Source organism: Sinocyclocheilus grahami, unplaced genomic scaffold, assembly GCF_001515645.1.
Source record: "Sinocyclocheilus grahami isolate Dianchi unplaced genomic scaffold, SAMN03320097.WGS_v1.1 scaffold972.1, whole genome shotgun sequence".
Taxonomy (NCBI): Eukaryota; Metazoa; Chordata; class Actinopteri; order Cypriniformes; family Cyprinidae; genus Sinocyclocheilus; species Sinocyclocheilus grahami.
The window spans coordinates 47,658-61,766 of NW_015506151.1; the positions used below are offsets into that span (position 1 = coordinate 47,658).

Sequence of the window (14,109 nt, forward strand, 5' to 3'; positions counted from 1 at the left end):
ATAATAAATCAGCATATTAGAATGATTTCTGAAGGATCATGTGACACTGAAGACTGGAGTAATGATGCTGAAAATTCAGCTTTGCATCACAGGAATAAACTAGATTTTAATGTATATTATTATTATTTTACATCATAATATTTCACAATATTAAATGTTTCCTGTATTTTTGGTCAAATAAATGCAGCCTTGATGAGCATAAGACACTCCTTTAAAAAAAACTAAAATCGTTCTGATCACATACATACATGCATACATACATACATACTCCCACTTAGGTTTCACAAAGTATGACACTCACCACACTTACAAGTGTGGATGCTTTCTGCTCGGGTGCGCTGCTCCTGTCTAACTCAAATGATTGTCTGCAAAGCAATAAATCAAAATGATTTGATGAAGTGTTGTCATGCTTCTGGTGATTTTTTTTGCACTGAATGAGTTTAGTCTTTTTGTTTAAAACACACAACTTATATCCAGTGCCGAAATAAGTTTAAGCTGAAGTACTAAAATTACTAAAACTATAAACTGTAATATTATGAATATAAACTGTAATAAAATTACTAAAACTAATACATATATATATATATATATATATATATATATATATATAAACTTCACTGCAGTGCTTATACAAACCCAATTCATGACACTAAACAAGAATTACTGCCAGTGCAATAAAGTGTAAAGCCTGAAGTTTATCCCACATGCACCAAAGTTCTTGACCGCCCTCTGGTGGCCGAGACTAAAACCACAGCTGAGGGTGCATCACCAAATAAAATGTCAATTAATATGAAAATCTAAAAATTAATCTTAAAATTATATTGGATTAACAGTTAGCTTCTTTTTTTAACACATAATTTAATTATTTTCATTAATTACAATTAGATTTTGTATTTATTTTTATTTGACCTACTGGCTTATATATCATCATCACTATGCAGACAGTCTGCATAGACTTCATAAAGTACAATCTCACAATATAATGCCTACTTGCGTGGCCTCTCTTTCATGTATTCATACGTTAAGCCTGAGCTAGTATGAGTAAGATGCTGCTCTGTGTTTTGTGACAGAGCCACATTCCTGCCTCATTCCTTACAAATGTCCATAGTAGAAAAACTTGACCGTGATGTCTAGGAATGTAGCTTACAGCAACAGAGTGGGTGACTTGATGCTACATACCTATAGGACATGTATAGTTGCCCGTTTCAGTTGACTTCATCTTTTGAGGCATGCTTTTTAGTAAATAACTTCCATCAAGGTCACTCAGAAACCACTCACTTTTTACATCTTGCACAGAGAGCAAGAAGTGCGATGCTAACGATGAAGAGGACGACTATGGAGAGAAATGCAGCCTCTGGTTGCTCTGTGACCGCCCAGCCTACCAGATCAGTGCTGATTGGTGCCATGATTGTGATACCTACAGGAAGACGGATCAGATATTAAATGCATTACAAGTACATATACACTGGAAAAAAAAAAAAAAAGGGGTAGAAACAATTTTCACTCAGAACCTGCTAGTAAATTTCATAAAGAATGGCAAAAGTGGCAAGTAACACGAAATTAAATATGAAATTCTTAAGTAGAAAAATCATTTTTGTAATACTACATTTACATTACTTGATCATTTCGCAGCTTGTGAAAATGGGTCCTCTACTCATTACAGTGGCAATTATTTTGTCATATGTATACAAAGTGTCTAATTATATAAGTCTTATCATAATGTATACATTTTAAGGAGTGGACATCATACCATTTTTAATTGTGCCTGATTGCTAGTGCTTTACACACAAAAGGCGGCATCTAGTTAAAAATAGATTCAGAATCCTACAAACCCAATTCATGACACTAAACAAGAATTACTGCCAGTGCAATAAAGTGTAAAGCCTGAAGTTTATCCCACATGCACCAAAGTTCTTGACCGCCCTCTGGTGGCCGAGACTAAAACCACAGCTGAGGGTGCATCACCAAATAAAATGTCAATTAATATGAAAATCTAAAAATTAATCTTAAAATTATATTGGATTAACAGTTAGCTTCTTTTTTTAACACATAATTTAATTATTTTCATTAATTACAATTAGATTTTGTATTTATTTTTATTTGACCTACTGGCTTATATATCATCATCACTATGCAGACAGTCTGCATAGACTTCATAAAGTACAATCTCACAATATAATGCCTACTTGCGTGGCCTCTCTTTCATGTATTCATACGTTAAGCCTGAGCTAGTATGAGTAAGATGCTGCTCTGTGTTTTGTGACAGAGCCACATTCCTGCCTCATTCCTTACAAATGTCCATAGTAGAAAAACTTGACCGTGATGTCTAGGAATGTAGCTTACAGCAACAGAGTGGGTGACTTGATGCTACATACCTATAGGACATGTATAGTTGCCCGTTTCAGTTGACTTCATCTTTTGAGGCATGCTTTTTAGTAAATAACTTCCATCAAGGTCACTCAGAAACCACTCACTTTTTACATCTTGCACAGAGAGCAAGAAGTGCGATGCTAACGATGAAGAGGACGACTATGGAGAGAAATGCAGCCTCTGGTTGCTCTGTGACCGCCCAGCCTACCAGATCAGTGCTGATTGGTGCCATGATTGTGATACCTACAGGAAGACGGATCAGATATTAAATGCATTACAAGTACATATACACTGGGAAAAAAAAAAAAAAGGTGTAGAAACAATTTTCACTCAGAACCTGCTAGTAAATTTCATAAAGAATGGCAAAAGTGGCAAGTAACACGAAATTAAATATGAAATTCTTAAGTAGAAAAATCATTTTTGTAATACTACATTTACATTACTTGGATCATTTCGCAGCTTGTGAAAATGGGTCCTCTACTCATTACAGTGGCAATTATTTTGTCATATGTATACAAAGCGTCTAATTATATAAGTCTTATCATAATGTATACATTTTAAGGAGTGGACATCATACCTGCCACACTTAAACAAGACAGTCTGCCTCCACTGCCAGAAGAGGGGGATCTAGAATCGGAGGAAACACTTGCTCAACAATGTCTACAAGTTAACCAACTCCAGTCAAATCCAGCTACTAATGGGCCTCCGAATCCACCAGCAGGCTCTCAGATTCCTAATGGTAAGTGACAGACTTGCTCAGACACATTTTCCAATAATTACCAAATATTTATAATATTAATAAAGCAGTTTAGAACCTTTTTGCTAAAATGGTTCGTGACGAGTACTGCATTAGGTTACTGTACTATGGAACAAACAAATAAATTGCAAGTCAACAAAACTATGAAATAAATAAAATAAAATAAAATATTTTTTCCCAAATTCAGCATTAACAAATAATATTTTTAAGTATATATATATATATATTTTTTTTTTTTCATACATTAATACATAAAAATTCCTCTCTTTCTACACTTTTTCACTTTCAGGACCAAGTCAGATTGGTGACGCGGCTCAAGTCAGACCTGCTGCTTGGACTACAGACCCTGAAGAGGCCACTCGCCTGCTGACGGAAAAAAGGAGACAAGCCCGACTCCAGAGAGAGAAGGAGGAAGAGGAACACAGACTGAAGTAGGAGATGGAGAGGTTTTTTTTGTTTTGTATTCTTACCTTTCCTCTATCAGTGAATCTTCCTCTATCTTTTGTGTCTTAGTAACTGCACATACAAAAAAAAATCAATGCTAAATTGTATTTGTAAAATGAAAAGGCCACAATTTAAAGTTGTTCTTTACTGAAGTAACTGGACAGTTAAATATGCTAAAGTTAAAATTCTGTATTTAAAAAAAACCAGTTTGAACTTCATGATGTAAGTGATATAAATCATGATATAAATTCTTAAAGTGCATTAGGCACCTAACTGAGCTTGTGTGGCTCATCTTTGCAGAAAGAGCAGAGAGGACCTGGCCCGTCGAAGAGTTGAAGAACGAGCCAGAGAGGAAGCAGAGGCTCTGAGACTGGAGGAGGAGAAGAGGAAGAGAGAGGAAGAAGAGCAATTGAAGGCTCAAGAGGAGAATGCTCGCAGACAGAAAGAGGAGGAAAACAGGCTTCAACAGCAGGTATTAAAAGCTTTTGGATGTTTAAATCCCTTTTTCAAACCTAGTTTAATATGTAAAAACAATTTCCAAATGGTTTACTTCTAGTGTAACCGAAAAAGTGAATACATTTTGAGCATCCCAACCAGCACTGGCTTGAGTTTGTCTGACCAATTGGGAAGTGCAGGAAACATGTTTGAAAAACAATCAATATTGTTGCAAGTGCATCTGATCCAAAAAATACACATGGGGCTTTAAATATAGCGATTCCTGTGCTCCTCTCATTGACATTACCATCTTACACGTCTTCAGACCATTTATTTTTTCTCCTTAAATACAGCTAGGATCATATTAAATGGTATATAAAATAAAAATATAAAAATTCCTATAATGCTCCATAATCTATTCTCAGAGAGAGCAAGAGGCTCGTCAGAGAGTGCTGGCAGAGAAGCAGAGACTGGAAAGAGAGAGTCACTTCCAGAGAGAGGAGGCCGAACGCCAAGAGAGGAAAAAGGTACAACTTAGAAACGGACTCACTTTCAAATATACCATTCTGAACTTTTCAAGTTTGGGTCAGTAAGTTTTTTTTTTTTTTTAAAGAAATTAAAGGGATAGTTCACCCAAAAATGGGCATCCAAGATGTAGGTGACTTTGTTTCTTCAGTAGAACACAAACTGAGATTTTTAACTCAAACCGTTGCAGTCTGTCAGTCGTATAATGTAAGTGGATGGGAATCACGGCTTTGAGAGTCATAAAACATACACAAACAAAACCAAATTAAACCCTGCGGCTCGTGACGATACATTGATGTGTAAAGACACAAAACGATCAGTCTGTGCAAGAAACTGAACAGTAATTATATCATTTTTTACCTCTGATTTTCACTGCAATGTCTGAACTGTCCTGAGCGCATTCGCGTCTTCTTCTTGCCTTACGGCAGATCACAGACTTATAAGTGCATTACCGCCACCTATCTCTCAAATGGACCATTGACACTATCTACAATCTCAATTAGGAGTGTCAATGGTCCATTTGAGAAATAGGTGGCGGTAATGCACTTATAAGTCTGCGATCTGCCGTAAAGCAAGAAGGCGCCTCATGCTCAGGCTGAAGAAGACGCGAACGCGCTCAGGACAGTAAAGACATTGCAGTGCATCAGAGATAAAAAATTATAGAAATACTGTTCAGTTTCTTGCACAGACCGATCGTTTTGTGTCTTTACACATCAATGTATCGTCACAAGCCGCAGGGTTTAATTTGGTTTTGTTTGTGTATGTTTTTATGACTCTCAAAGCCGTGATTTCCCATCCACTTACATTATACGACTGACAGACTGCAACGGTTTGAGTTAAAAATCTCAGTTTGTGTTCTATTGAAGAAACAGTCACCTACATATTGGATGCCCTGGGGGTAAGCAGATAAACATCAAATTTTCATTTTTGGGTGAACTGTCCCTTAAATACTTTTATTCAGAAAAGATGCATTAAATTGATTAAAAGTGACAAGACATTTATCATATTAAAAAATGCTGTTCTTTTGAAGTTTTTTTTTATCAAACCAATGTATCAGTTTCCACAAAAATATTAAGCATCACAACTGCTTTCAACTGTTAATAATAAGAATTGTTTCTTGAGCAGGAAATCAGCATATAAAAATGACCTCTGAAGGATCATGTGACACTAAAGACTGAAGTAACGGCTGCTGAAAAATCAGTTTTGCCATCATAGGAATAAATTACATTTTAAAATATATTAAAATAGAAAAAAAGTCATTTAAATTTAAAATAATTTCACAAGATTACTGTTTTACTGTATTTTAGATCAAATAAATGCAGCCCTGGTGAGCATAAGAAGCTTCTTTCAAAAACATTGAAAATCTTACCAACCCTAATGTATATTGTGATTTAAATTTTTCCCAAATCAGCGCCTGGAAGAAATCATGAAAAGAACAAGACAGACAGACTCTGATGACAAGGTAAGACTATAACTGGCAGGTGCTTTGTTCAAGCTTCATCAAAAGGGCCCTGCTCACTTTTTGTCCCCTTTAGAAAGCTGCATCAGTGAAGGACAACTTGCCTTGTGAAAACGTAAAGTCTGTAATCAGGCAACCAGATCCAGGAAAAATGCCAAAGCTGGAGCTGAGGGACGAGGAGGATATGCTTCCTACTGTGGCCTTCAAAGAGCGATGGTCCTTCCGCAGTCTTTCTGGCCTGGATGAGATACAAGCCCATCAGCAAACCGGTATGTGAATGCATTCATCTGACTTAATGTAAATCTGCATTTAAATCAAACATAAATTAATATATTAGGTTAATGTTACACAACTCTAGCTTAAATTTGATGATTCAAGGATTAGATTAAATGTTAGGCAAGGATGGCGTTTAACAAGTTATTTATTTAAATATAATTTAATGATATCTGAAGTATACGATTTAAAGCATGCCCAACTATTTTTATATTATAAATACATCTGATTTAAGTAAATTCATATTTAAAAGTTGCCATACAGTTGGTATATAACATGTTAATGTTTTCCCCCATGCTTCAGAGGTTATTTAACCCACGGACCTGTCATACGATGCCAAGACGTTCAGAGCAACTTCAGCAAGTTTGTCTTTCTGAAAAACACAAACATATGCACTTGATTTGCCTGCACTTTAATAAATCTGTAGTTTAATAAACAAGTCACACTTTTTACAGTTTCCTACTGCCCAGTTAAAATACCTAAATTACTGCTTGATTTGCTAAAGTGACATGTATTGTTCATGTATTGCTCAGTAGACATAACTTTGGGAATGTGGTAAGATTCACATAATAATAATATTAACAATGAAAATAATAATAATACTTAATGACAAAGGTAGACTACCCACCAAACAAAAACTTGAATTATTCATTTTTAAGCTTTAATTGAATATTTTAGCCAGTGTGTTTATGGTGTTATGGTTTCTCCTTGAATGTCTGAGTGACATAATAGTCATGGATTTATCAGTCTTTTTCATAAATATACACATGTAAACAGTAATTCATCTGCACGAATGCATACTGTACACTACTGTTTAAAAGTGTGGGGTCAGTATGATTTTTATTTAATAATTAATACTTTTATTCAGCAAGAATGCATTAAAATGATCAAAGGTGACAACAGAGACTTAAGATTGTTACAAAAATAATATTTAAATAAATGTTGTTCTTTTTGAATTTTCTAAGAATCCTAAAAAAATGTATTATAGTTGCCAAAAAAAATCAATTAAGCAGCAATATTTTCAACACTGATAATAATACATTTCTTGAACACCAAATCAGCATATTAGAATGATTTCTAATGCATCATGTGACATTGAAGACTGGAGTAATTACTGGTGAAAATTCAGCTTTGCATCACAGGAATAAATTACATTTTAAACTATTTAAAAAAAAAAGTATTTTAAAATCGTAATAACTTCACAATATTTTTTATTATTTTAATCAAATAGATGCAGCCTTAATGAGCATAAGAAAAAAAAAATCATACAAACCCCAAACTTTTTAATGGTAATGTCTGTGTATTTATCTTTAACCAGATATCTGTGCTAGAAGCCATTCATGTAATTAAGAATCTCTCTTTGCAATGCCGCTGTTTTGACTCATGAGGGTACACAAGTATACAGAGGTAATTTTCCATCTGTCCTTATTGCTAACCAGTGATTTTGCATCACAGTATTACACCAGAGAGGTCAGCATATTCATTTCCACAGTTTCTGTAGTTGGTTTTGCACTGCTGCTATTTAGCGGTTCCAAATAAAAACACACGCCCTTTTAATAAATGAAAACTACGTGCTCATCTGCCTTATAAACATTACTATAGTGTGCTGGTACCTGCTGACCTTGTGCAATGATAGAGGCTTATGCAAATATGGTGTAAAGATGTAAACCGTTTAATTCCTTTTTTTATCTGTGTAAGTAAATAAGCTTTAAAAAACAGACTGGTTGTTGGCGTTTATTTATTTAATTTTTTTTGTGTGTGAGTATTTCACATTCTACAAAAACGCTACTTAAAAAGGAATAACCATCACATTTCCCGCTGAGGTTTTGCATTAGCTGAAATTGTCTGAGAACTGAATGTTCTTGTACCCCGAAAACATTGTTACATGTTTGGTAAATGGGCTGCCAGTTAGGCAAATGGTGACAGAAACCTCAGATGAGAAGAATCCTAAATAACTGGAGCAAGTCTAGCAGAGAGGGCATGTGGTTTAGTACTGTTAATCAGTGTTGGGGGTAACTCATTACAAGTAACGCAAGTTACGTAATCAGATTACTTTTTTCAAGTAACTAGTAAAGTAACGCATTACTTTTTTAATTTACAAGAAAATATCCTAGAAATAATAGTAAAAAACAACAACATTAGAAAGAAATGTTTTAATAGCCTACTTGTATTATAGGCCTACTTTAATTGTAAAAAAAAAAGAAAAAGGTCAAATATTATTTTATTTCAAAAAAGTATTTGATTTTAATCAATATAGCAATCAATTTTAATAATATCACGTTGTACAATGTTACTGGTTATATAAAGACATCCGAGTCTCTGACAGGCCAAAATGCCCAATTTAACTTCATGTTAGATAATAATTTATCTAACTTATCTAATCGTTCGAAAAGATGGGATTTGTGCCTCTGAAGCTTAAAAAAACTAAATGGGACAACAAATTGTACCCAATTCCTGGAAAGTCACACATGCAACCATAACAGACTTTGAACCTCGGTGGATTGAATTTTGCAGCATTTACCAGATTTTGTGGGATTAACGGGAGTTTGGACAACATTTGGTTGGATCATCCCAGCAAAGCCGCATCAGATGACAAGTAATCAGCTCTGTTTGTGCATAATCATAGACACCGAACCTAAAGTAGTCTAAATATTAAAATTTCATTCTTGCCTTTTAACAATAAAAATAATAAATGTATAAAATTAGGATACAATAAAGCACACAATTAACAGACACGGCAACCAAATGATATATCATTTATTGCACTCCAGTGCATTTAAACATGAAAATTTAAACATTTTCATTACAAAAGCAGGACATGGATTCACTTGGTGACTTTTAAAAATGTTAAAGACACAAGTTACTTTCCATACACATTCTCATGCAGGAAGTTTGGCTTGTTTGCAATATTGGACATATTTTGCTTAGAAATGTATCAGGATGCATTAACATTCTGGTTTTGTCCAGAGTTCTCTTTTATTTGCTATGTTCATGCAGCCAGAGTGCTTGCTCTGTACGGTGGATATATCAGCTTACAATTTAGGAAAATATAAGAAACTTTTTACAACATATTACAGGCCCCACAGGCTCAAATTAAATCCTTCAGTTTTAGGATTTATATCAGTCCAGAGACCTAAAAACCACCACTAACACCTTCAATGTCCAAAATATTACAAATTCAGTCAATATAATGCATTTATAAATGTGTAAAATAACCAATAAATGTGTTAGAATTTTGTGTGCTCTTGCATTTTGTAGAATGCATCAAATATACTGTATGTGCAGGATTTATTACTAAAATAATAGGCAAATTCATAATTTGTTCACTGTGTTGGGCATAGGTTTCAGTATCTTTAACTGAATCTTTGGCAGTTCTTGTCTCAAGTTAAAAAAAAAAAAAGTGCTGTTGACGCCATAAAAGTGTCTCTTAACTTAGAGAGCCCTATATGATATTTCTTAATACCATAATACCCTGGCCTTATCTTATCAAAAATGTTAGTGGAATATAATCGAAGCATGTATTTGTGCTAAAAAGCCTTCACTTTTAATATATAATGCTAAAAATAAAGGGGTATATCTAATGTGATCACTTTTAAAAAAAGATACATTCAAAATCTTGTAGCATAACAGCTTTAAAGCATACCAAAAACCTTCGCTTACTTTATACAAACAGTTGCACAGTCTTACAGATGCTTTTTCTTCATATAGTGTATGCACAAACAACATAAAAGGCCAAAAAGCATGTTCTTCAGAAGCATTATAAATAATCTTGTGTGTTATTGTGCTTCATGTGCACCTAATGCATCCAAATATTACCCAGTTAAAAGTTGACTGGAAACAAAAACCCTCCAACCAAAAGAGAGAAAAAACACTTTTTCTTTGTGTGCAGATGTGAAAGGAAATTCGAAAGGCAACTGAGCTGATCGATATGGCCAATTTTCCTAACTTTTTTATTTATTCCTTAAAGAGCTGGGTCAGAGGTCCTGGTTCATGTTAAAGGGATAGTTCACTCAAAAATACTCAAACAAATAAATACATTCTGTCATCATTTACTCACCCTCATGTATGTTCCACTGAACATAAAAGGAAATCTTTATCAGAATGCCTGTACTTTAATTTTCGGGTGAACTATTCCTTAACTTAAAGGACGTGATCAGAGTTGTAGGTGTGAGCATTAATTGTCTTGTATGTTAATATTGCATTCATTCTTCTATGTTGAAGAGGAGTTTAGGAAGCGTCCTTGAGTCAATCTGAGGCAGGACTAGAAGGCAGTACACAAATAGCCAAGCAGCCAAAAGGATGTAGACAAGGTCATGCAAGGTTGTGCTTTCTGAGCTTGCAGCAATCTTGCTCTTCGAGCTGTAATGAAACAAAAGGGTGCACACAGTATTATTCAAGTCAAATTTATTACTATAGCTAGCAGATTAGAATTTCCCCCTTGTGCTTTAAATAAACTTTTAGTTCACACAACAATTTTAATTTGTTTAACATTAATTTACCTTCAGGTTATCCAATATGTAGATGAGTTTGTTTCTCCATCAGAATAAATGTAGCATTACATCACTTGCTCACCAACGCAGTGAATGGGTGCCGTCAGAATTGGAGATAAACAGTTGATACAAACATCACAAGTAATCCACATGACTCCAGCTTCTGACTAAAATACAGGATCTGACTATCCATAATATTACTTTCTCCAGTGAAAAAGTCTGAATCAGGAGAGAAATATGCATAAGCTCCATTTACAAGCAAAACAGTCCAAAACCGTTCTAAACAAATATCTGTGGATTTTGATGTGAGAGGACAACAGGGGATAGACTTTAGAGGAAGCATTATTATGGATCATGGACATGTATTTTGGCTGGAAGCAACATTTTAAAGTTAAAACATCTTAATGATAAATCTTACAAACGCAGCTTTATTACTTCACAAGACATTAAATGATGGACTGGAGTCATGTGGGTTACTTGCGATGTTTTTATCAGCTGTTTGGACTCTAGTTCTGACGGCACCCATTCACTGCAGAAGATCCACTGTGAGCAAATGATGTAATGCTAAATTTCTCCAAATCTGTTCTGATGAAGAAACAAACTCATCTAAATCTCGGATGGCCTGAGGGGTGAGTAAATTTTCAGCATATTTTCATTTTTGGGTGAACTATTCCTTTAAATACCCTATAAAATCAAAATGTTTTTTTTTTGGCATTTAGCCTGTCTATTAGCTATAAGCCTAATTTATATGCTAGTTCCCTCATATAAGTTGACTAAATAAATTTTTAGCTGATATACACATTTAAAATGGACAGTCTTTCTCTTCCAGGAAAACAAACCAAAAATATTGCTGAATCATCTTGCACTGTGGTTTCAATAAAAATTTCAACACTGGAGACAAGCACTTGTCAAGTGACTTGTCGAAATGAAAGTTAAGTCAGGTAAAATTCAAGAAAGCATCTTGTCATATAAAATTACAGTGCATTTCTGTGCAAAAACAATTTCAGGTACGCATGGGTGTGTCTCACATTGTGCTTCCGTCTTTCCTAGATTACTGTTGCTGCAAACGGTTTACTCAATTACAGTACATCACTGCAAGACTGCCATTGACAGCATAAAGCATTTTACATTTGAGGATTAAAAATGCCTTAGGGGTGTAAACACAACCCATGCCACACCCCCAAACACACTCCTATCACAGGTACAAAGATGACGCCCAGTCTGAACAACTCAAACACAAACACAAGGTCTACTAAAACAGGGATGGAAGTGTTTGCCCAAGCAAATTTTAATGCCCTTAAGTGCACTGAGTCATTTAAAACTACAATTGCTACATTGCATGAGGTTAGGGTGGAAACTGGGATTGACTGTTTCTGCAAGACCAGATAATAACAATAATACCACACCACAGGCTGAATCACAGATACAAGTCTTTGTATTGCATTACAACATTTTTTTTTTTGATAACTTAATAGATTAGTTTTATTTAAACTCATCTTCAATACGAATATAGTTTTAGTTACCTTTTATTTATGATGGTACTGTCCACTTTGCTGCGGTCTAAGGCCTTTCCATTTTGTCCCTAGTAAAATGAAAAAAAAAACAGACTGGTGAAATCTAAGAACATGTACATTTATATAGTCCCAGAAAAAAGTGTCAACTTCTTTAAATTTTAACTATGTGGACACCTACACTGCAAGCTGAGATAATTATATACACTACTGTTTAACAGTTTGGATTCAGTGAGATATTTTTAATGTTTTTGAAAGAAGTCTCTTATGTGCACCAAGGCTGCATTTATTTAATCAAAAATACAGTAGAACTGTGAAATATTATTACAATTTAAAATAACTGTTTTATATTTTATTATATTTAAAAATGCAATTTATTCCTATGATGGCAAAGCTGAATTTTCAGTAGCCAAAATTAATCTAAAATGTATTCATCTAAAATGGATATTTTTTTCTAGTGTCCTATGATCCTTCAGAAATCCTCCTAATCTACCGATTTGGTGCTCAAAAACATTTCTTCGTATTATCCATGTTGAAAACAGTTAATATTTTTGTGGAAACTAGGATTTTTTTTTCCCAGGACACTTTGATAAATTGAAAGTTCTAAGAACAGCAAAATGTTACAAAAATATAATTTTTGTAACATTATAAATGTTTTATTGTCTCTTTTATTCAGTTAAATTTATCCTTGCTGAATAAAAATATTACTTTCTTTCAAAAAAAACAAAAAAACATCATTAACAAGGCTGTAAAATTGGGGGGCACAAACAGGAACAATGTCACAAACCCTGGGAATAGATATGACTCTGATGATAATAATTCAACGAGATTTTTGGTTGCCAGTTCCTGTTCCTATGTGGTTGCTAAGGTGTTCTGGCTATTGTTTAGCAGATTGCAATGTGGTTTCTATGGTTTTCTGGGCCTTATTTACTGGCAAAAGTCAATGGAGCTCATCCATGAGTATCTATAATATTCTTGTCCCTAGATACAGCTTGAATCCTTTAAAGTACATGCATTTTATTGTCACTAATAATACCTTTTACATTAACAAACCTTTGATTCAGTGGTGTCAATGACCTTTCTCAAGTGTATAGTAGTCAAAGGTTGGCTTTGATCCGTCACAGCTCCTTCCCTTTTAAGAGAATGACAAATTTGTTATGGCCGATAAAACACGTTTCATATGCCTCACTGAACTTTAAGAAACCATATATGGAGCTAAATTACAATTAAGCTAATTTATTCATGACAGATTGAATCCTGGCCAAAGACAGAGTCAATTTCATGACTGCAATCAGCTGCAAGGGAAAACACACATTTTGTACATTAACACAACATGCCGTGAGATCAAAAATGTTTGCATCATTCATCTAAAATGGATATGACCTGTTCACCAACCACCAAAGTTTTCAAACTAAACATTAAGTACATTTAAGGCAACTTGCAATGGATCTAAGAGGCTTATGAGGTCACGTCCTTAAGAAAACAGAATGCTCCCCTGTGGCACGGGCTGAGTATCTGTAGCAGACTCTATTAATAGAGCCGTACCTCAGAGCCCCAGTGTTTTCTTTGGCACCAGCGCTGGTCAGGTTGTCATCTGTCTTAATGAGCTCACAATGCTCAGCTGGTGAATCAGGCTCCACCGTGCCCCATTCTCCAGGGTGCCTGTCAAACGGGCTTTGCTCCTGGACATGCACAGATCCCGCTTTGTCCTAGATGGACACATGTAGAACAGAGTGAATCTATAATTCAATATCCAAAATACAGGCCCAAGATATTGAAAATCCACTTTTGTAATATCATCAACTGTGACGACTGTCTCTGCAACAAGTACCGAATTACTTCATG

The 14,109-nt window shown here is 34.7% G+C and overlaps 2 protein-coding genes across 2 annotated transcripts in view; one reads left to right on the top strand and one right to left on the bottom strand.

The window, feature by feature from the left end:
* Positions 1–2,729: 2,729 nt before the first annotated feature.
* LOC107564968 (ensconsin-like) lies at positions 2,730–7,074 on the top strand. The gene is made up of 8 exons (XM_016250157.1): positions 2,730–2,745; positions 2,933–3,109; positions 3,417–3,558; positions 3,872–4,043; positions 4,432–4,533; positions 5,943–5,993; positions 6,067–6,259; positions 6,567–7,074. The coding sequence occupies exons 1-8, from the start codon at positions 2,730–2,732 to the stop codon at positions 6,575–6,577; spliced, it is 864 nt and encodes a 287-aa protein (XP_016105643.1). The 3' UTR covers positions 6,578–7,074.
* Positions 7,075–9,659: 2,585 nt separating this feature from the next.
* clmna (calmin a) overlaps positions 9,660–14,109 on the bottom strand; it is a 28,819-nt gene continuing 24,369 nt past the window's right edge. Inside the window, exons 10-13 of the mRNA XM_016250111.1 lie at positions 13,810–13,973; positions 13,318–13,396; positions 12,277–12,335; positions 9,660–10,622 (exon numbers count right to left, since the gene is read on the bottom strand). Of these exons, the coding sequence (XP_016105597.1) occupies positions 10,466–10,622; positions 12,277–12,335; positions 13,318–13,396; positions 13,810–13,973 (459 nt within the window). The 3' untranslated portion in view covers positions 9,660–10,465. The remainder of the gene's footprint in view (positions 10,623–12,276; positions 12,336–13,317; positions 13,397–13,809; positions 13,974–14,109) is intronic.